Source organism: Bos indicus, chromosome 12 (assembly GCF_029378745.1).
Source record: "Bos indicus isolate NIAB-ARS_2022 breed Sahiwal x Tharparkar chromosome 12, NIAB-ARS_B.indTharparkar_mat_pri_1.0, whole genome shotgun sequence".
NCBI classification, from domain to species: domain Eukaryota; kingdom Metazoa; phylum Chordata; class Mammalia; order Artiodactyla; family Bovidae; genus Bos; species Bos indicus.
In genome coordinates, this window is record NC_091771.1 from 25371719 (window position 1) to 25394769 (window position 23051).

A 23051-nucleotide genomic window follows, 5' to 3' on the forward strand; every position below is an offset into this window, starting at 1 on the left:
TTAGGGTGATGGTGGCCTCATAGAATGAGTTTGAAAGTTTACCTTCCTCTGCAGTTTTCTGGAAGAGTTTGAGTAGGATAGGTATTAGCTCTTCTCTAAATTTTTGGTAGAATTCACCTGTGAAGCCATCTGGTCCTGGACTTTTGTTTGTTGGAAGATTTCTGATTACAGTTTCAATTTCCATGCTTGTGATGGGTCTGTTAAGATTTTCTATTTCTTCCTGGCTCAGTTTTGGAAAGTTGTACTTTTCTAAGAATTTGTCCATTTCTTCCAAGTTGTCCATTTTATTTGTATATAGTTGCTGATAATAGTCTCTTATGATCCTTTGTATTTCTGTGTTGTCTGTTGTGATCTCTCCATTTTCATTTCTAATTTTGTTGATTTGATTTTTCTCCCTTTGTTTCTTGTTGAGTCTGGCTAATGGTTTGTCAATTTTATTTATCTTCTCAAAGAACCAGCTTTTGGTTTTGTTGATTTTTGCTGTGGTCTCTTATTTCTTTTGCATTTATTTCTGCCCTAATTTTTAAGATTTCTTTCCTTCTACTAACCCTGAGGTTCATAATTTCTTCCTTTTCAAGTTGCTTTAGGTGTAGAGTTAGGTTATTTATTTGACTTTTTCTTGTTTCTTGAGGTAAGCCTGTATTGCTATGAACCTTCCCCTTAGCACTGCTTTTACAGTGTCCCATAGGTTTTGGGTTGTTGTGTTTTCATTTTCATTTGTTTCTATGCATATTTTGATTTCTTTTTTGATTTCTTCTGTGATTTGTTGGTTATTCAGCAGCATGTTGTTCAGCCTCCATATGTTGGGATTTTTAATAGTTTTTCTCCTGTAATTGACATCTAATCTTACTGCATTGTGGTCAGAAAAGATGGTTGGAATGATTTCTATTTTTTTGAATTTACCAAGGCTAGATTTATGGCCCAGGATGTGATCTATCCTGGAGAAGGTTCCATGTGCGCTTGAGAAAAAGGTGAAATTCATTTTTTTTTTTTTTGGGTAAAATGTCCTATAGATATCAATTAGGTCTAGTTGGTCTATTGTATCATTTAAAGTTTGTGTTTCCTTGTTAATTTTCTGTTTAGTTGATCTATCCATAGGTGTATGTGGGGTATTAAAGTCTCCCACTATTACTGTGTTATTGTTAATTTCCCCTTTCATACTTGTTAGCATTTGTCTTACATATTGTGGTGCTCCTATGTTGGGTGCATATATATTTATAATTGTTATCTCTTCTTCTTGGATTGATCCTTTGATAATTATGTAGTGTCCATCTTTGTCTCTTGTCACAGCCTTTGTTTTAAAGTCTATTTTATCTGATATGAGTATTGCTACTCCTGCTTTCTTTTGGTCTCTATTTGCATGGAATATCCTTTTCCAGCCCTTCACTTTCAGTCTGTATGTGTCCCCTGTTTTGAGGTGGGTCTCTTGTAGACAACATACATAGGGGTCTTATTTTTGTGTCCATTCAGTCAGTCTTTGTCTTTTGGTTGAGGCATTCAACCCATTTACATTTAAGGTAATTATTGATAAGTATGATCCTTTTGCCATTTACTTTATTGTTTTGGGTTCGAGTTTATACACCCTTTCTGTGTTTCCTGTCTAGAGAAGATCCTTTAGCATTTGTTGGAGAGTTGGTTTGGTGGTGCTGAATTCTCTCAGCTTTTGCTTGTCTGTAAAGCTTTTGATTTCTCCTTCATATTTGAATGAGATCCTTGCTGGGTACAGTAATCTGTGCTGTAGGTTATTTTCTTTCATCACTTTAAGTATGTCCTGCCATTCCCTTCTGGCCTGAAGAGTTTCTATTGAAAGATCAGCTGTTATCCTTATGGGAATTCCCTTGTGTGTTATTTGTTATTTTTCCCTTGCTGCTTTTAATGTTTGTTCTTTGTGTTTGATCTTTGTGAATTTGATTAATATTTTTCTTGGGGTGTTTCAGGAAGGCAAGGTCTTAACTGCTGGACTGCCAGGGAAATCCCTCCTATTGGAGAGACTTTATATTTTTTATATAAATGTTTATCTTAACTGCATTTGAGTTGGGGTACAATGAAAGTAATTTGTATAATGATTGTAGAATGTAATTTTCAGTTGCATTTTGACTAAATATTACTGGAATCATTATACTCAATTAGAAGTGGTTAAGCATCCACCATGCAGAACACTGACCACTGACAAGAGACAAATTTTAAAATTTTGCAATATTTTAGGGGCACTGCCACTGTGGAAGTGGTGATGGTGGTACCAGTGGTGATGATGGCCACGGTATTGATGGTCATGGGGCAGATGATGATGGTGGTGATAGTAACAGTCATTTTAGATCTCAGATTTATGGGAATGTCATCATTTGGGAAAAAAATGTTTACTTGAGACTAATTTGAAATGTATATAAAAAATCTTTTAATGTCAAGCTATAAATTTAGACAAGTAGATTAGAACTAGAAATAGATTGAAAGCAACCAACTCTATAGTTTAATGTCAAGCAGTTTACAAATTTTCTTGGAGAAGTGTGCTTCCATGAGTTTGGGAATATCGTTTTTTGCCTGCAACCCCAGGTGACAAGCCAGTGCACGAGAACATAAAAGGCGGAGTCTGTGTTTTTACCCTCAAGAAGATACCAGTTCTTTGGATTGTGATTTTCTTGCATACCTTTAAAAAAAAATCAGGTTTTACCAAAGGGCACTTTTGAGAACTCGATGTAATGATGTTAGTTAGGACTGTCTTCGGGGCCTGGCGCATCTCAGGCCTTTGCACTGATTTTGGGTTCTTTCTGCGCCCTTGAGAGAGAGAGTCACAGCACCAATTCATTGGCAATGTGCACGTTGAGTTTAAAAAGTCAATAAAATTGCAAGAGAGCAGCTAGGTGCTTTAAGTACATTTTAAACTCCTGACCCAGAGAAGCTACATCTGAGGGTGCTGCCTTGCACAGGTTTTGTGGACTGGGTTTGGTCCTCTGGTTTTGAAGCTCAACCTTTGCAATCTTAAGCTTCCTAATTTACCTGCTCACCAAGAATTCCACCACAAAACATATTAAGCTACCTTTTCAGTGACACCTTTCCTTTGTCCTTAGTTTCATTTGCCTCATATGCACCCTGTTCATGGTATTTCCCAGGCTTCTGAACATTTAGTGGAAGCATCTCAGAACATCACTTCTTTGGCCTTCATCTGGACATTCGCAGGATTTCCCTGGTGGCTCAGACGGTAAAGCGTCTATCTACAATGTGGGAGACCCGGGTTTGAGCCCTGGGTTGGGAAGATCCCCTGGAGAAGGAAATGGCAATCCACTCCAGTACTATTGCCTGGAAAATCCCATGGACAGAGGAGCCTGGCAGGCTGTAGTCTATGGGGTCGCAAAGAGTCAGACACAACTGAGCGACTTCACTTCACTTCACTTCACTTCACTTGGACGTTCGCAAATGGTGACCACGTTGGACCACAAACAGAAGTGCCTAGAACAAACATGGATGAAGGAGCATACTTTCGTAAATCTTTTTTCGAGGTGTAATTATTGTCAAGGAGCTTTATGTGGATGTTTCCAGATCAAAAGTTGTGTGGACTGAATCCAACCCAGAGGACCCTTTTGTTGGTTTATGTGGTGTTACAGATATTTTTTTTAATTGAAAGTGTTAGTCGCTAAGTCTTGTCTGACACTTTGAACTATAGCCCACCAGGCTCCTCTGTCCATGGGATTCTCCAGGAAAGAATACTGGAGCAGGTTGCCATGCCCTTCTCTTGGGGATCTTCCTGACCCAGGGATTGAACCTGTGTCTCCTGCATGGCAAGCGGATTCTTTACCACTGAGCCACGAGGGAAGCCCTTCCCTCATCTGTGTTCTCTACCGAAGCCAGGCTGGACCTGTATTGTGACTCTCACCAAGGACAACCAGAGCACCTCTCAGCCTTGACAGTGAGAGCTTGAAGTGTTTTTCAGGCTGGTTTGAAGCCCCCATTAAGCCCCCTCAGCACCTCTGTTCAGACGTTAAGCAGACAACTAAGTACTAACTGTCACGGCCACATTTTCCTCTTGGGGATTGCTATTCCTCATCTGCTTTGAAGAGCTCTGCGTTCATTGGCTTCGTTTATCACATAATGATTTTATTTTCTTATTTTTCCAATGATCATAGTTAATGTTTCTGCCTAATTAGAAACCGAGTCACAGTCTCCACTGCCTATTTACATGGATCTTTTAGAAGATCCTCTGAGCGACAGCATATTAAGTTGAACTCTTTTGCTAGCCCTGAAAAGAATGACTTGAATAATAAGGCTGGTCCAATAAGCCAGTTTTGGGGCATGGCAGCCCTCAGCTTGAACATCCATTGTCTTAGCCCGTTAGGGCTGCTGTTACAAGATACTGCAGTCGGGGTGGGTCATAAACAACAGAAATTTTACTTCTTACAGTCCTAGAGGCTGAGGAATCCAGGGGTCAAGTGTCTGGTGAGAGCCTGGATGGCTGTCTTTTTGCTGTAACCTCACCCAGTAGAAGGGGTGAAGGAACCTTCTCCTAGTTCTTTTATAAAGACCCTAATCCATGACCTCATCATGTCCCAAAGGCCCTGCTCCCCAACACCATCACCTTCGGGTTAGGATTTCAGCATAGAGATCTGGGTGGACACAGACAGGAGCAGCCATCTGGGGTTGGGTGAACCGTTTGCTTCTGAGCTCAGATCAGAGATTATCTGTACCCTCTTTAAAGAGAGAACTGTGTGACATTTCCACTTTTCTTGGACTGTGCTTCCATTCCTCAAGTGGAGTGGCAAGTGCCTGCGTGCGTGCTCAGTCGCTTCATTCGTGTCTCTTTGTCGCCCTATGGACCGTAGCCCTCCAGGCTCCTCTGTCCATGGGATTCTCCAGGCAAGAATACTGGAGTGGGTTGTCATTTCCTCTTCCAGGAAATCTTCGCAACTCCGGAATCAAACCTGCGTCTCTTTATGTCTCCTGCATTGGCAGGCAAGTTCTTGACCACTAGCACCACCTGGGAAGCTGGTGGCAAGTAGAGTAAGCTATTAATTTTTTTTTTCAGTTAATATATTTTTGGCCGTGCTGAGTCTTCATTGCTGCATGGGCTTTCTCTAGTTGCGGCGAGCGGGGGCTGCTAGAGAACTAGCAATGCAACTAGGGCTGTTCCCTAGTTGCAAGCCGTGTGGGCTTCTCCTTGTGGTGGCTTCTTTTTGCAGAGGAAGGGCTCCAGGGGGGCACAGGCTCCAGTAGTCGCTGCACGTGGGCTCAGCAGTTGCAGCTTGTAAACTCTAGAGCACAGGGTCAATAGTTGTGGCCCACAGGCGTAGTTGCTTCGCAGGATGTGGGATCTTCCCCAAACAGGGATTGAACCCATGTCTCTTGCATTGGCAGGTGGATTCTTTACCCATGAGCCACCAAAAACCCCCCAGAGTAAGCTATTATAAAGATGTGGTAGTCAACAGCAGCTATGTCTCATGGGAGAAACCAGACAGCAATGGGATTGAGGTTGCATTAACTTGTCAAGAGGGCAGAATTGAAAGCCTCCAAGGTCAGCTCTCTTCTCCACACCTCTCTTTCCCAGATATTCAAAGGTTTTAGTATGCTGTTCTTAAGAGATAGCCCCAGATTCCTCAGCAGGATGCCTGGTCCAGAGACCTGCTCTGTCTAACCAGTGCCAGCACCGACAGGAGTAGCTGCTCACCCCCTGTGTACTCCCTGTGGGCCAGGCATGGTGCCGAGTGCCGATAGCCCCATCTTACAGATGAAGAAACTGAGGCTTGAGGATACTCAATAGCTGCCCAAGGTCACACATCTATTAGGTGGCAGAGCCAGTGCACCTAGTCATTTCTGGGTACTTTTCGTTGTTCAATCTGACTCTTTGTGATCCCATGGACTACAGCATACCAGGCTCCCCTGACCTCCACTATCTCCCGGAGTTTGCTCAAATTCGTGTCCACTGAGTTGGGAATGCTGTCTAACCATCTCTGGCTCTGCTGCCCCATTCTCCTTTTGTCTTTAATCCTTCCGAGCATCAGGGTCTTTTCCAATGAGTCAGTTCTTTCCATCAGGTGGCCAAAGTATTAGAGCTTCAGCATCAGTCCTTCCATTGAATATTCAGGGTTGATTTCCTTTAAGATTGACCGATTTGATATCCTTGCAGTCCAAGGAGGTATTAGATGGTCATTTTATAACTAAAAAAAAAAAAAGAAGAAGAAGAAAAAGAGATGTTAATGTTAAACAAAGCAAAACAGGATACGTAATGAAAGATGAATCATTTAGATGGCGACCCTGGATGAAGCATGCCCTCCTCCCTCTGAGAGGCTCCTCTGTCCATCACAAGACGTCCATGTGAGCCAGAGTCTGAGAACACATTCAAGGAATACATGCACTTTCCATTCCTTAACTCTTGGGATTTTTTCTGGTTGACCCAGCAAATTAAATTGCTTGCATTTCAAAAGAGAATAGTTTTTTTTTCCCATTTCTCTAAGCATCAGCATGTTATTCCAGTGTTAGCTTCTAGCCAACTCTGAATTTCAACAATATTATCCACTTTTGCAAAAAAAAAAAAAAAGAATGTTAGAACTTCAGACTTGTAGAAAGCAGTTTGAGGATCTTTCCTTATCTGTTTGTTATTTTACTCTTATTAATTTATTATTTTTCTTATTGACTATATTTTTTTCTAGGGAAGAATCAGATTTTCTTGATTCTTTTTTCTTGAATATTTCTTGAATATATTTCTTTTTGTTGAATATATTTCTTGAATATTTCTTGAAAATTTTTCTTTTTTAGAAATTTCTAGCTAGAGGAGCAATTTTAAAATAAATTGCCATATACATTAAGTTTCTCATCAAAGAAATGAGGAGGTGATAAAGGGACGATACCTAACATATTCTTAATAGCTGGAGATAAACTAATTGTAGACATATTTTAGAACCATAAATGTATGGAATTGCATGATTTAAAGAACAGGAAAATTCACAACGGTTGACTTAAAATGCATGTGGCGTAATGATACTAAGACATGAGGAAAGAAGCCAAGTATGGAATGAAATTGGAAGAGAAACCTTCTCAAATTTAAGTTTTGGCAGGAGGAGGGGGGCCTTTGTGTGCCAGATTTTCACTGAGAGCTAATTATATTGATCACATTGTGAATTGCATAGAAAGGAATTTGTTGCTTCTGGTACCTTAGATACACAGGTGACTGAACTTTTTTTTTTTTTTTTAAGTATAAGCATTCCTTTTGATAAAGATTACCTCATTAGAATGTAGTCAACAGAACCTTTAAAGCTATGCTCTTTGAATGGTATCAAGAAGAATGAGGAATTATAAATATTTTTTTAGGAAAATAATATTAAAACAGAAAGGATAGGCCATAATCAGTGATGCCAATAAATTGAATGAAATTCCTGGCTTTTATTTTTGTAGTTGTCTGTAATTTCACTTAAAATACACTAGTGTGTCTAACACAAGCTGGTGTGGCTTCAAACAAGGAAGGCCATGGCTGCAGAGATATCCCTTATTTCATTGCTAGAGGGTGCTCTTGTAAAGAAAATCTCATCGCACAAGCGCTGCTGAGAATCTCGCCCAACCTGGTGATGTCAGCGTCACCATGGAGATCTCATTCCAGTGAGGGGAAGTGGATTCCACAGTCCTGCTTTGGAAATGTGTAAATAGCAGATGCTTTTATTGCCTTTGTTTGAATCCTTGCCCTTGCAGAGCAATTCAAACCGGAAGCTCAGAGGAGAGGAAGTCCATATTTTCTTCATTTTTTTTTTTTCCCTTCCACAAGCTTGGTCCCCTGTGATGAGAGTGCATGATGGCAAGTTAATGGGAAAGATATAATTTCAGATTTCACGTAAAGAATGTCAGAAACTGAATATGTTTTCCTTGACTCAAAGAAATAATTCCAACTTGCTTTAATAATTTTATTAGGTAACTTTTCATTGTACACTATAGGATAACTAAGTGGTTTTATCAGCTGTAATTTATAATACGTGAATGCAAGGGTATATGTTTCTATGCATTTGAATAGTCTTGTTTTCCTGAAACTTGGCAGGTAAAAGCCTGCCTTTGAATTCTGACTGACCTAGTTTCCAGTTCCTATTGATCTTCTGTTTAATCTAGCTAAGTTTTTCTAAATCTGTTAAGTATGGATACTGTGGGTGTGGTCAGTTGCTCAGTCGTGTCCAACTCTGTGGTCCCATGGACTGTAGCCCGCCAGGCTCCTCTGTCCATGGGATTTCCCAGGCAAGAATACTGGAGTGGGTTGCCACTTCCTACTCCAGGGGCTCTTCCCAACCCAGAGATCTAACCCAAGTCTCTTGTGTCTCCTGCATTAGCAGGCAGGTTCTTTACCACGAGAGCCACCTGGGAAGCCCGGGAGGGATATTAATAGCATCTAAACTGTTAGCTGCTCAGTCATGTCCGACTCTTTGCAGCCTCATGAACGGTAGCCCGCCAGGCTCCTCTGTTCAGGGGATTTCCCAAGCAAGAATACTGGAGTGGGTTGCCATTTCTTTCTCCAAATAGCATCTAACTATTGTCTCATAGTCTGTCTCCATAGCTGAGGGGCTTAAATGTAATAATGTATATTGAATATTAAGTGTAATAATGTATATAGAAAGGTTCTTGTTGCTCTGTCTCACACACACACACACACATCTTTTATTATATCTTCATCACATAACTACTATGGTAAAACATAGAACCATTAGAGAAACTGATAAGAGAATTTAGGTAACTGGTCCAAGTCTACAGTCAAGTCAAAGTCACTCAGTCATGTCCGACTCTTGAGTCCCCATGGACTGCAGCCCACAAGGTTCCTCTGTCCATGGGATTCTCCAGGCAAGGAATACTGGAGTGGGTTGCCATTTCCTTCTATCTGTGCCCAGAATCTACGTATCATGACCTGCATTCAAAGGCTTTTTCCAGCATATCTGGCAATTACAATCATCCATCTTTTTTGAGATATGGATATGGTATTATGCTAATCATCCCCAGGGATAAACTCAGATGCAATAAAGTGTTTTAATTTGGGATTGGATTTTCCACCTGATGTGAAGAGCTGACTCATGGGGTCAGGCTCTGATGCTGGGAAAGATTGAGGGCAGGAGGAGAAGGGGGCAACAGAGGATGAGATGGTTGGATGGCATCACGGACTCAATGGACATGGTCGATTTTGAGTGAACTCTGGGAGATAGAGAAGGACAGGGAAGCCTGGTGTGCTACAATCCATGGGATCGCAAAGAGTCAGACACAACTTAGCAACCGAACAACATATATTCTTATAATAACCAAAACATTAGGTAAGAACTGAAAATTGATTGATGGCACCTTGTGCCATAAACTGATTACCTCCTTTGTGAATTGCATACAATATGCATATGATGCCTTTTCTAATAGAGGGGTATTTTGACAAAGGACACTTTTCTCAGAGGAATACACATCTCCGGCTCCCACAGAACTAAAATTTGGCCCCAAGATTCCCTGATTAAGACAGTGGTTCACAGAACTATATATTCATGTGGTCGCAGGTGAGCATATTTGCAGGTGACTTTCACAGCATCATTTCAGTGGAAACCTGGGGCGTGAACCCAACTTGTTGTGAGCATCTGCAGCCGGCTTTGTATCAGCTCCCTGATGCTAATTCAAAGTGTGCTTCGTGGGACTTCCCTGACAGTCCAGTGGCTAAGACTCCGGGCTCCCAAGATCCCACCTGGCCCAACTAAAAAGATCCCGCGTGCCACAGCTACAGATCCCACCTGTCGCAACGAAGACCTTAAGTAAATATATATTTTTAAAAGTGTGCTTTGCCCCAAAACGATTGACGCATAGGACCCCCTAGACCCAAAGTGAGAAGGGGCACCCATATGCTACCTTTGACCCAAATCTACTTTTACAATAGAAGCCTGTTGTGCCCGGGAGCTATCTGTTGCATTTAAAATTTTTATTTATTTGTTTATATTAGCTATGCATTTGATTTGTGCTTATTTGGAAGGAAAACTGTATTTGGGCTAATAAAAATAGCTAAAATGTATTGAGGGTTTATCCTCTTCTGAGTCGCAGTCAAATTCTTAAACAACCAAAACAATAAATGGAGGCATGAAGAGATGAACGTCTGAGGGGTGGAGCTGAGTTAACACAGAACCCTGGGCTTTTACGACCGGGCTGCAGAATTGCACTCAGGGAGGCACCATCTCTGCCTGGAGTTTAGGATCTTTAGAAACAGGGGTTTCCTGACTTGCTCAGGTCAGTGGTCATGGCAGGGCAGGAGCCACACCCCAGCCACCTGCCTCCAGACCTGTGACAAACTGCTGGAAGACGCTGCAGGTTCCTCTCTGCTGAATTTCTGATTCACTGCAGTGTGTTAGGAATTCCTTGGAGTGCCAGTCTGTTCTAAGCGCGGAAATGAAGAGGTGAATGCTGAAGGCAGTCCTGTCCTCAAGGCCTCGCACAGTGGTGCCCAGAGAACGCTTATGGGGTGATGACTAGGGGTTCAGAGCAGGGGTGAGTCACTTTGGGTTGGAGTGTAGAGAGAAGGTAAGGCTTAGATCTTCAACAGAGGCTTGAGTCGTAGAAGGGGTTTGAGTAGTCAAAGAGTTAGTAGAAGGGGATACCTAATGGGGAAAAAAATTGTTCCAAAGCCACACACACATAAGATAGATGAAGTCCTTTCCAAGGAGAATAAGTAAAGCATATAAATTGGAACATGTTTCCTGTTAGAGCATAGTACTTTAATTAATCCATCCATCTATCCATCCAACCATTCATCTATCCATCCATCTGTCCACCCACCTGTTGTCCATCCATCCCTCCATCCATCCATCCCTCCATCCATCCATATCAACACTTATTGAGTATCAGGCAGCATCTCATGGCTGAAGCTACCATGAACTTGAAAGCTGGGTTCGGAGCAGATTTTGAGGATTCTGGAATGCCATGCTTAAAGATGAACTTCAATGTGATGATAAGTCATAGGTGTTTGTGTGAGCCATGGAGAGAGAGACTGAAAGTTTAGTAAGAAGAAGAAGATTAAGAGAATTAAGTAGGATCAGTGGGAGAGAAAGGAGGTGGGAGTGAGCAAAACCATGGTCTACAGGTAGGAGGCTAAGCTGTAGACTGAGGTGGTGATGGGGGTGCTGAGGAGGGGCAAGGAAGGCCTGGGTTTGGGAGACGGTGCTGAGGCAGCATCTGTGGCCATGGAGATCACGGAGATAGACGAGCACTGACTGTACCACCTCTTCTGGAGGCAGGAGTGATGGTGAACAGGGACAGGCTGGACTTTCTTTTCTCAAATGTCATCTCTCTGCCTTTGCATCTTTCTTGGACCCAGTCTTGATGGATGCTTCCAATACCTGATACCTGTTGACCAGAGATTTCACAGAAGAGAAGGTCAACTGTCACTGTCTCTTTCTAGCAAGGAATGTTGTTGTTGTTTTAATCCATAAATGGAACTTGTTTCTCAAAGCTGATTACCACACTGACTTTTGAGAACCTCAGACTTAAGAAGGAATAACATTGCATAGATGTATCAAATCAGATCATTACACAGGGTATTGGTTTTACATTTCTCTATCTTTTCTAATCCGTTGATGTCAGAAAATACTATAATGCCTAAAGGAAAAATCTCCAAGTATATTGGCCTAGAAAAAAGGGTTATAAATCTTCCTCTGTTATCCTCTATTGTTAGATGGGATAGAATACATTTGTAGCTACCTCCAGCTTAATGATCTAGAGTGAGAGCACAGACAATCAAAGTGCATCAGTTCAGTTCAGTCGCTCAGTCGTGTCCGACTCTTTGCGACCCCATGAATCACAGCACGCCAGTCCTCCCTGTCCATCACCATCTCCCGGAGTTCACTCAAACTCATGTCCATCGAGTCAGTGATGCCATCCAGCCATCTCATCCTCTGTCGACCCCTTTTCCTCCTGCCCCCAATCCCTCCCAGCATCAGACTCTTTTCCAATAAGTCAACTCTTCACATGAGGTGGCCAAAGTACTGGACTTTCAGCTTTAGCATCATTCCTTCCAAAGAACACCCAGGGCTGATCTCCTTTAGAATGGATTGGTTGGATCTCCTTGCAGTCCAAGGGACTCTCAAGAATCTTCTCCAACACCACAGTTCAAAAGCATCAATTCTTCAGCGCTCAGCTTTCTTCACAGTCCAACTCTCACATCCATACATGACCACTGGAAAAACCATAGCCTTGACTAGACGGATCTTTGTTGGCAAAGTAATGTCTCTGCTTTTCAATATGCTATCTAGGTTGGTCATAACTTTTCTTCCAAGGAGTAAGCGTCTTTTAATTTGATGGCTGCAGTCACCATCTGCAGTGATTTGGGAGCCCAAAAAATAAAGTCTGACACTGTTTCCCCATCTATTTCCCATGAAGTGATGGGACCAGATGCCATGATCTTCGTTTTCTGAATGTTGAGCTTTAAGCCAACTTTTTCACTCTCCACTTTCACTTTCATCAAAAGGTTTTTTAGTTCCTCTTCACTTTCTGCCATAAGGGTGGTGTCATCTGCATATCTGAGGTTATTGATATTTCTCCTCGCAATCTTGATTCCAGCTTGTGCTTCTTCCAGCCCAGCGTTTCTCATGATGTACTCTGCATAGAAGTTAAATAAGCAGGGTGACAATATACAGCCTTGACGTACTCCTTTTCCTATTTGGAACCAGTCTGTTGTTCCATGTCCAGTTCTAACTGTTGCTTCCTGGCCTGCATACAGGTTTCTCAAGAGGCAGGTCAGGTGGCCTGGTATTCCCATCTCTTTCAGAATTTTCCACAGTTTATTGTGATCCACACAGTCAAAGGCTCTGGCATAGTCAATAAAGCAGAAATAGATGTTTTTCTGGACCTCTCTTGCTTTTTCCATGATCCAGCGGATGTTGGCAATTTGATCTCTGGTTCCTCTGCCTTTTCTAAAACCAGCTTGAACATCAGGAAGTTCACGGTTCACATATTGCTGAAGCCTGGCTTGGAGAATTTTGAGCATTACTTTACTAGCGTGTGAGATGAGTACAATTGTGCGGTAGTTTGAGCATTCTTTGGCATTGCCTTTCTTTGGGATTGGAATGAAAACTGACTTTTTCCAGTCCTGTGGCCACTGCTGAGTTTTCCAAATTTGCTGGCATATTGAGTGCAGCACTTTCACAGCATCATCTTTCAGGATTTGGAATAGCTCAACTGGAATTCCATCACCTCCACTAGCTTTGTTCGTAGTGATGCTTTCTAAGGCCCACTTGACTTCACATTCCAGGATGTCTGGCTCTAGGTGAGTGATCACACCATCATGATTATCTGGGTCATGAAGATCTTTTTTGTACAGTTCTTCTGTGTATTCTTGCCACCTCTTCTTAATCTCTTCTGCTTCTGTTAGGTCCATACCATTTCTGTCCTTTATCGAGCCCATCTTTGCATGAAATGTTCCCTTGGTAGCTCTAGTTTTCTTGAAGAGAGTCTTTCCCATTCTGTTGTTTTCCTCTATTTCTTTGCATTGATTGCTGAGGAAGGCTTTCGTATCTCTTCTTGCTATTCTTTGGAACTCTGCATTCAGATGCTTATATCTTTCCTTTTCTCCTTTGCTTTTCACTTCTCTTCTTTTCACAGCTATTTGTAAGGCCTCCCCAGACAGCCATTTTGCTTTTTTGCATTTCGTTTCCACAGGGATGGTCTTGATCCCTGTCTCCTGTACATAGATTATCCTAAATCCATCTTTATTGTAACCTTGTGTTTAAGCCTCCTTTGCTATCAACTTTTTTACCAAGGCTTCTAACAGGGAGTAGTTTTCTAAGTTTGAACTTGATCTACTGACCCTACCCACCTTCTCTGGGTGGGAGTTTTGTAAGCAGGGAAATGGATAAATGATGCCAGAGCAGAGAGCATAGAGAACATCACGGTTTCTGACAGTTGAACAAGTTCTTTGATTTCACTCACTGAAGATTGAGAGGTAAATGGATACATGTTGCTTGGCATTGAAAGGACTTCTCCCTGCCTTCTTTGTGTGTGTGTGCTGAGTGATGACAGTTACTTTTCTGTAGCCATCACTGTGTGCCTTTTATGTTCTTGGAGTCCTGGAGTTGGAAACGACATCGAAAGTTCATCATGTTTCAGTTCCCACTTGGAACAGAATTCTACCTAAACCATCCAGCTTGTGTCGTTGTCGCTCTCTTCTCTGAGTCTCCGGCTAGGAGGATGGTCATCCGGATATGATGGATGGGAGTTGGCTGGCAACCTGCTTATAACATGGTATAGTTTTGATAGTTATTTGTTCACTTATCAGTGGCATAAAGTAGCCACTGGTAGATAGAGGTGATCTGGTTGGCCAACTGATGTTCTCAAATGTAAATGATGGCAATATGTGGGCATTTTTTTTTCCTTTTGGAAAACAGTATTTTTCAACCATTGGAGCTTTGTCATCATAATATTTGGCACACAGCCTGGCACAGAGTAGGTCCAGCTTAAATGTTTGAATGAATTTAAAATTCTCTTCACTTAACAGCCGTCAGCATAGTACCAAAGGGAACCCATACAGTAAGAGAGCATACCGTTCTGGTGAGGAGAGTTCCAGAATCAAGTAAGTCTGGGAAAGACTGTATTTTTGTATCCTCTTTGGCATTGCCATGTACTTAGAACATTTGGATCTTCCCTGTGACTCAGACGGTAAAGCGTCTGCCTACAAACACGGGAGACCTGGGTTCAATCCCTGGGTCGGGAAGATATCCTGGAGAAGGAAATGGCAACCCACTCCAGTATTCTTGCCTGGAAAATCCCATGGACGGAGGAGCCTGGTTAGGCTACAGTCCATGGGGTCGCAAAGAGTCGGATACGACTGAGCGACTTTACTCACTCACTCACTAGCACATTAAGGGTCTTGAGAAGATCAGAAAGAAACAAACCCAGGTGGCACTAGTGGTAAGTCACCTGCCAGTGCAGGAGACGTAAGAGATGTGGGTTCCATCCTCGGGTCGAGAAGAACCCCTGGAAAAGGGAATGAAAACCCACTTCAGTATTCTTGCCTGGAGAATCCCATGGACAGAGGAGCCTGGCAGGCTATACAGTCCATGGGGTCGCAAAGAGTCAAACATGACTGAAGTGACACAGCACGAAATAAAGAAATCTGTTTATATTGGAGAAGTATTTTCCAAATCTCTTTGGCCATAGGACCCTTTGGGGCACAAATTCTATTAATCATTCTCACTTTAGGAAGTACTGCTTTTTAGGGTTAATTGTTCACATTTTTGCCTGAATAAGACATGGTTTTCCATTCTTACTCATTTTTATATGCCTGTGTGCTGTATGCTAATGCACAGATAGTCGGCACAGTGTGGACCTATGCGAGTAAAATGACAGCGGCCTGGGCGGGGTTGGTTGTGACGACTCCCGCGATGGTCAGGACAGCTGGGGTCGAGGTGCTGGGGTGCTGTGTCATGAAGATACAAATGAAGAGAGTCATGGTTGGAATCTGACAGAAGGGAATGGAACAGAGAGCGGGTTCTCAGGTCAGAAGGCCTGTTATTAACCCAAGTAGACGATCAAAGCTTCTGAGTGGTGAAGACCTTCCGTTCATCTTCCTGGATGGTTACAGTGTCCCTCTTAAGTCACCTGTGTTTTCAAGCTTTTGGAGACAGAATAAGCACTGACCACCATGAATGTCCCTCACTCACACTTAACACTTACTATCAAACTGTGAGAGAAGTATCCTCCTGAAGACCTCAGCCGAGTGGTTTATTTGTGGGGATTTTTGTGTTGTTGTTTAATTTTTATAGGAGCACAGCTGCTTTACAGTGCTGTGTTAGTTTCCGCTGTACAGCGAAGTGAATCAGCTATGTGTGTTTGTGTGCGTCTCTTTGCGACCCCCGTGGACTGTAGCCCTCCAGGCTCCTCTGTCCATGGAATTTTCCTGGCCAGAATCCTGGAGTGGGCTGCCATTTCCTTCTCCAGAATCAGCTATATGTATGTCTATTCCCCACCCCCCACCTTTTCAGACTCCCGTTCCATTTAGGTCACCACAGAGCACCGAGTAGAGCTCCCTGTGCTATGCAGTAGGTTCTCATTAGTTATCTACTTTATACGTAGTAACAATAGTGTACATATGTCAATCTCAATCTCCTAATTCACCTCCCTTCCCCATTTGGCATCCATATGTTTGTTCTTTACATCTGTATCTCTGTTTCTGCTTTGCAAATAGGTTCATCCGTACCATTTTTCTAGACTCCACATGTATGTGTTAATATATGGTATTTGTTTTTCTCTTTCTGACTTCACTCTGTCCAAGTAGTTGTTTGGGAATGACGGATTGTCGGAGAAAAACTATCTGATGCCTCCACAGCATTGCATCTGGGGCTCTGAACGACGCTATCCTTCCCCACCTTACTTCTGTAAGCGCTCAAGCATCTTTGACTTGTCAGGGTCACGTTATGGGAACTGACAAGGAGCAGAACCCCAGAACCCCAGTGGTGCTCTGCGGATGAAGTACCAGTACGTAAGGGAAGGGGTTCACAGGAAACATAGACCAAAAACATCTCCCACATCAGACACAGGAAGGCTTGTCTCTAATCCTCAAATAGCCAAGGGAAAATGCAATAAATAAATACAAAAGTCTATTTCACACAGCTCTGAATGGTGCCTTCAAGTGACCACTTTACCATCTGCTCCAAGTGGTAAAAAAAAAAATTGAAAATAGATAGAAATCAGAAGCATTTCCGGTGCCTTCTACTGGCATTATACATACTGTGAACAACAACAGCAAAAATATTACACTGCACATCCACATATTGAGAGAGAGAGCAGTAAGCTCGGGATTATTCATCTGGACTACATTTACTTGAAAAGCAGCATTTAGCTTTCAAAGTTCATGTTGGAGAAGTTGAATAAAATATCAAAAGGTTGTTTAAAACTTTCCCTTTATGTGACCACAAGCTAGGGAACCATGGGAGTGTTAAAGTTCAGCTTAGCTTGAGATGAGGGATACAGTTGCTTTGTCTCTGTAGCTAAATCTCCGAAATAACTGACTTTTTCTATTATTCCTTTTATGAAGGGTACCATTTTTGTTTTAGATAGAGGTAGAAGCGATCTTGGGCTTCCTAGGTGGCTCAGTGGTAAAAGAAGTCTCCTGCCAATGCAGAAGACACAGATTTGATCCCTGGGTCAGAACGATCCCCTGGAGGAGGAAATGGCAATCCACCCCAGTATTCTTGCCTGGGGAACCCCATGGACATAGGAGCCTGGCAGGCTACAGCCCATGGGGTCACAAAGAGTCAGGCACGACTTAGCACAGCCCAGACGTGGTCTAAAGGAGATTGTTCTATTCCTGTTAGGGTACAAATATTTTTCTCTAGTTGTTGCCCCAGCGACCATCATCATGTAACTATGGCATCAGTTACTAGAAAACACTTTTGTTGCTAAAACCATACGCTGACTTTTACTGCTCTCCAGGATGGTTACAGTCAGAGGAGTGAAGGAGCGCTCCTTTTCTACAAGTTGCTGCATCCAGTCTGTTGTGAAAATAAAGGGCTCTTACCTCCTAGCCTATTGATATGTCAAGTCATAAATGTGACAGTTACCGGTTCTATGTACTTTTTCCCGCCTTCCTGCACCACTGAAACGGAACATGTTTCTTACTAGTAACAGATGCTGAAAAACCTCCCTTTGAAATTCCTCCGGAGGAGCGGCCCTGTTGATTCCATTAGCTGGGAAGTGGCTGTATGCAGATGTCCACTGGCGGGATGCTTTGCTGTAATTGCTGTTCTGCTGACCCCTTGCTGAGTGCCACGCTTTTCTCTTGTAGGTGATGTGCCTTCAGGACTTTTTTGGTGACGATGACATTTTTATTGCATGTGGACCGGAGAAGTTCCGTTACCAGGATGATTTCTTGCTAGATGAAAGTGGTAAGGAAACAAAAAAAAAAAGTTCAAAACCAGGGGAAATTTGAGGCAGCTTTCCAAAATGAGCTGCACTCGGGCCAAGATTATGTCAACTCGAAAGCTACCAAATCAGTTTCAGATCCTCAGCCAACATGGCTTTTCCATATCTCGAATTTCTTTGATTTTTTTATAATATAGAAAACAGATGAAATGATCATTGGAAAGGTTAAATCATTTAGAAGAGTAAATTACCAGTGGCTAATTTATAACCATTTTGTTAACTACATGGTGTTCTATAGAAAAATCATGGTGCCGATGTCTACATTTTTAATTACATATTTATATCAAAACTCATAGTTGAAAGATGTGTTATTGTGAAGTTATTGAGCATGTGTCTAGACTCAGCTTTCACATGGCCTCCTTTCTCTTGTAGGTCCTGAGAAAGATGGTCTTGTGTCCTTTTCCTTTAAATACTTCAGAATTTGTGTGTCATTAGGATCTGTGAAGGATCAGAAAAGAGCATCCTTCAGTTGAAAATGAAATGTGATTTTTTTTTCCAATTGATAGAGAAGGAACCATTGATAAAGAGGGAAAGAAACATCTTAGGAAATGCATGTGAAAGGTTGTAACTTCAAGAATGATGTTTTCTGATACCATAAATCATCTCAGAATCTTAACAGCATCACAGGGAAGACAGTTGCCCTGAACAGAGAGACCTTTCCTAAGTCATATGACTTCTGATTTAATTAGGAACATAGTACATATTTATTGTTAATTCAAATTGTTGCTTCTTGGAAGTACTTTTTGAAGTGATAATGAATTTCTTGCTTAGATAAATGCAGATAAATTAATGAGCTTTTGACCAAGTGGGTGGGAAATACTGGAGCTCCAAATATGGCTGATGTACGTTCACATAGAATGTCTATATTATATGCATATCAGGTACATGCATTTAAACACACTAGTTATTTCATCATTTTAAAATGACTTCAGGTGTATAGGGAGGGATAAGAATAAGAGAGGTTGCCCCTTTTTCGTTAAAACTTTAAATGCCTAATAAAAGTTTTTGTAGCTCTATTACTTGAAGAGATTTAAGTTATTGATGTTTTGGTTGAAAAGGCTGGAAGAGTGGTTTGGCACCTCTTTCCCTCTAAATAAGTTTTCTCTAAATACTTTGCGTCTTTATCTCTGATAGACTCTCCTTGGAGACAAAAATTGATGCAAATCTATCACTCATGTAAAGTCCAGGGGCAGGCTCTCCCAGCCCACCCCTTTTTCAAATGAGACAGCTTAGCTGTTGTGCAAAAGAAGTGAAGGTTAGAAGTCAGGCAGAAGAGCCAACAGCACAGCTTTGAAAAGAATAAACTGCCTTGATTTCCAATTTAAAGAAAATAGCTGTTTCTGATGGGACGGACGGAGAGACCAGATGCATTCTGAAATGAAAGTTTGAGTCTGCTGCTTTGATAACAGAAAAGCAGCCTGTCAGACTTGAACTGGAATCCAGCTCGGTTTCAAATCAGCAGAGCTGGCCTGGGCTTCTGCCGCCCTCCATGTCCCCCTCGGGGCTTCTCCCTCACCTTGCCTCTCTTGGCGTGGCCTTGGGGCTGGGCTTTCGCCCTTGACAGTGTCCTCTCAACCCAGGTGGCTTCAGCCTACTTGTGTTCATCCGCTGTGATGGGCAGGCCGGCTTTCTGAAACGTAGAACAGCAAAATCCCCGTGATTTCCCTGTAGAAACCTTTCTCATGGATAAGAATGCATATATATACACGCACACTCATGCACACGCATGCATGCACACGCAGGAGTCAGGGGATGTTGCCCATGATGTGTGGCTTGGCCCCGTGATGGACTGCTTCAGACTAAAACTTTAGTGACAAAGGGAGAACTGCACATCCTTTCCTGGGATGAATATACCCCGAGCGTTTCTTGGTGTGAAGTACATCTGCTGAGTAACCGTGTACTCCCCCATATCCTCCGGGAAGCACGTGGCTTGGGGGTAGGGGTAGAGATGAAGTCTAAATTGAGATTTTTTTTTTTTACTTCCTGGCATGAACCTACCCCGAGACTAAATTCACACGTTGACAACTGCAGTTTCCCTGTCGCTTGTACAGCATGTTCTGGCGCTAATGTATTAACATTTGAATCTTTTTTTTTTTTTTTAAGTGCTCTGAGCATGATTTGCTGCAGCTTATCTGTACTTGCTAAACGATATTTGCACGTCGAGGCTTCCTTTGGCCTCTTCCGTAGGGGATTCCTGAAAGGAGGGGCAACGGGGAACAGGGGAGCCAGCAATGACTGAATTAATATTGGTGCAGAGGCTTTGCTTGATTTAATGGCACCAAGAAGTGAGCTTTTGCCACAAGGCAGCACTTTTATTTTGTCTCTCGAAATTAAGCTAGCTTGCAGTGAGTTCAGGATTAGCAACGATACCTCCCCTAATGACTGCTGGGAAAGCTCCTGGAGACGGCTCTTAAGGTCTTTCCAGTGAGACATTGTGACTTTATAGATGTTTATTTCACGGGACTACAGTGAAGCCAGATCAATATTAGAAACTGCGAGGGGGCTTTCTTCCTCCCCCGTTTTCACGGAAAAAAAAAATACCTTCCTTCTTCCAGCTCCAAATGTAACCATTTTAGCAATATCGTCATCAATCACTGGCTTCTTAGCGCCTTCTACTGTGGTGGATGAAGGACTATATATAGAGACACAGGCCAGGGGATCCTTCCTCAGTCGTGGCTTGCGGTCTGATTTAGAAATGATGAAACAGAGTCAAGGGAAATGCCAAATTGGAGACAGGAAGCTTGACACAGTTTCGCTTGTATGTTGATGATAAACTGATGGATTTATACTTTGCTGCCCTTAAAAGGTGAGAGGATTTTGTTGAGAAATGCCTGCCTCTACCCAGGAGGGTAAAGCAACTCCGTGGTGAGAAGCCTGTCTCAGGATGTCACCTTCTGTCCACCCCTCAAAGCCAACACCCCCCCAGAGTCGCTTGGCCAGTTTCCTCACCTGCCTACTTCACCCCTGCCAGGCCTGACACCTGCTCAGGAGTTCAAACCTCACTCATCCTTTTTTAAAAAATTAAATTTAATATTTTTATTGAAATGAGTTGATTTACAATGTTGTGTTAATTTCTGCTGTACAGCAAACTGATTTGGTGTTACACACACACACACATATATGTGTATGCGTGTGTGTGTGTGTATATACACACACATACATTCCTTTTTATATTCTTTTCCATTATGGTTTATTTCAGGATTCGGGATACTGAATACACGTTGCTGTGCTATACCATGGGACCTTGTTTATCCATTCTGCATATACTGGATTTGTCTGCTAACCCCACGCTCCCAGTCCATCCCTCGCCTTCTCCCCTCTCCCCTTGGCAACCCCAGGTCTGCTTTCTGTCTGTGAGCCTGTTTTGTAGATGAGCGCATCTGTGTCCTATTTTAAATTCCACGTATAAGTGGTGTCATATGGTATTTGCCTTTCTCTTTCTGCTCATCCTCTCTGTTTACCAGTTCCCCTGTGCCCTTGATTCCTTAATGTTAATAGGCATTAATGTTAATTCCTTAGTGTTAATAGGCATGACTTCAGACTTACATATTTTTGTTTGAAAGTGAAGTGAAGTCGCTCAGTTGTGTCTGACTCTTTGCGACCCCGTGGACAGTAGCCTACCAGGCTCTGCCGTCCATAGGATTTTCCAGGCAAGAATACTGGAGTGGGCTGCCATTTCCTTCTCCAGGGGAATCTTCCCAACCCAGGGATTGAACCCGGGTCTCCTGCATTGCAGACAGACACTTTACCGTCTGAGCCACCAGGGAAGTATTTTTGTTGTCTATCTGTCTCCTAAGGTTGCTGTAACAAAGAATCCTGTCTCTGGGGAACGCTGGTCCAGGTTTCTCCTGCAGTAGATAGACCCATCTAGAGTATAGTCTTCTTCCTGGGTGTGTGATTTGAGAAGGGACGTTTCCTCAGCTTTCTCTTGTGGACCCTATGGTATCAGGTACCCAGGACCCTCTTGATACATGTTCCCAGAAATATGCCATCCTGACCTTGGAAACAAGGACTCAGGTCCTGAATGAGATGCAGCAGAAGCTACATCAGGCACGAGGCACCACAGGGTCCTCATTGCTTTCCCCAGCTCTGGGTGATGAGAAAGTCGGGTTAGAACCCAGCATAATGGAAGCAGTACTGGGACAGGGTTAGGAGACAAAGGTCTGGCCCAAGCTTGGTGTCCTGCTTGCTGTGTGGTCTCTACATCTCCAAGCCTGCTTTCCATTCTGTAAAACACCTTTCCCCCCTTCCCTGGGTTGTAATGGACCTCAAATGAGATAATAAATGTCAAAGCACGTTCAAAACTGTGTTCCTTATTACTTAGTGAATGATGTTAGTGAATGACACCTCGGCTGAAATATACCTCCTGGTGGACTGCAGCTGGACTCAGCCACGTAGCTGCATTGGCAGGGCTTAATTGGAGGCAGATGTCATTCAGATTTGCTGCCGGGGCACTTTAGAACAAAAAAGTGACTATCGATTGCTTTTTTCCCCCACTCTTAACTTTTATTCCTGTGGTGGAGGTGGGAGGAGATGCAGCGACCTTTGAAGATACCCACCCTTTTCTGGAGGGAATCTCTGGAAGATTAAACCAAATGACATTTAGACCCAGTCAGATTTCTAAAACTGATGATGTTCAGGAAGTCCCAGCCCTTAGGTCCACGTTGATTTGGGTTAGAGGGATTTTAATGGATCTGCTGCTTTGTCCTGGGGCTGGTGATGCCAAGAAAGATCACAAGAAACAGTCCCCAAGGTCACTGGGGACACCAGAAAGACACTTAGTGTCTGGATTGCCCAGACCTCCTTACAAAATGGCTTTTGAGCTACTGCCAGCAAAAGTCACTCATTCTTTCATGAGGAGCCCACCAGGCTCCTCTGTCCATGGGGATTCTCCAGGCAGGAATATTGGAGTGGGTTGTGATGTTGTCCTCCAGGGGATCTTCCCAACCCAGGGACGGGCCTCCTGCATTGCAGGCAGATTCTTTACTATCTGAGCCACCAGGGAAGCCCATTCTTTCATACATCCATTCATTTATTCAGTAAGCTGAGCTAACTTACCATGTGCCAGGCAGTGCACTAGACACAAATAATTGTAGACAGTAACACTTCCATGAAATAGGACCCTCCTATGACTTTTAATATTGCTTATGTCTGAAGCTGTCAAAGGA

At 42.8% G+C, this 23051-nt stretch overlaps 1 protein-coding gene across 3 annotated transcripts in view; it reads left to right on the forward strand.

The window, feature by feature from the left end:
* DCLK1 (doublecortin like kinase 1) overlaps positions 1 to 23051 on the forward strand; it is a 432884-nt gene that overhangs the window by 253804 nt on the left and 156029 nt on the right. For 2 of the 3 annotated variants that reach the window (XM_070800188.1, XM_070800189.1), the window contains one exon: positions 17747 to 17846. In XM_070800188.1, coding sequence (XP_070656289.1) covers positions 17747 to 17846 — 100 coding nt within the window. Of the gene's footprint in view, positions 1 to 17412; positions 17662 to 17746; positions 17847 to 23051 lie in introns of those variants that run through there. The other variant, XM_070800190.1, reaches the window with a different exon arrangement.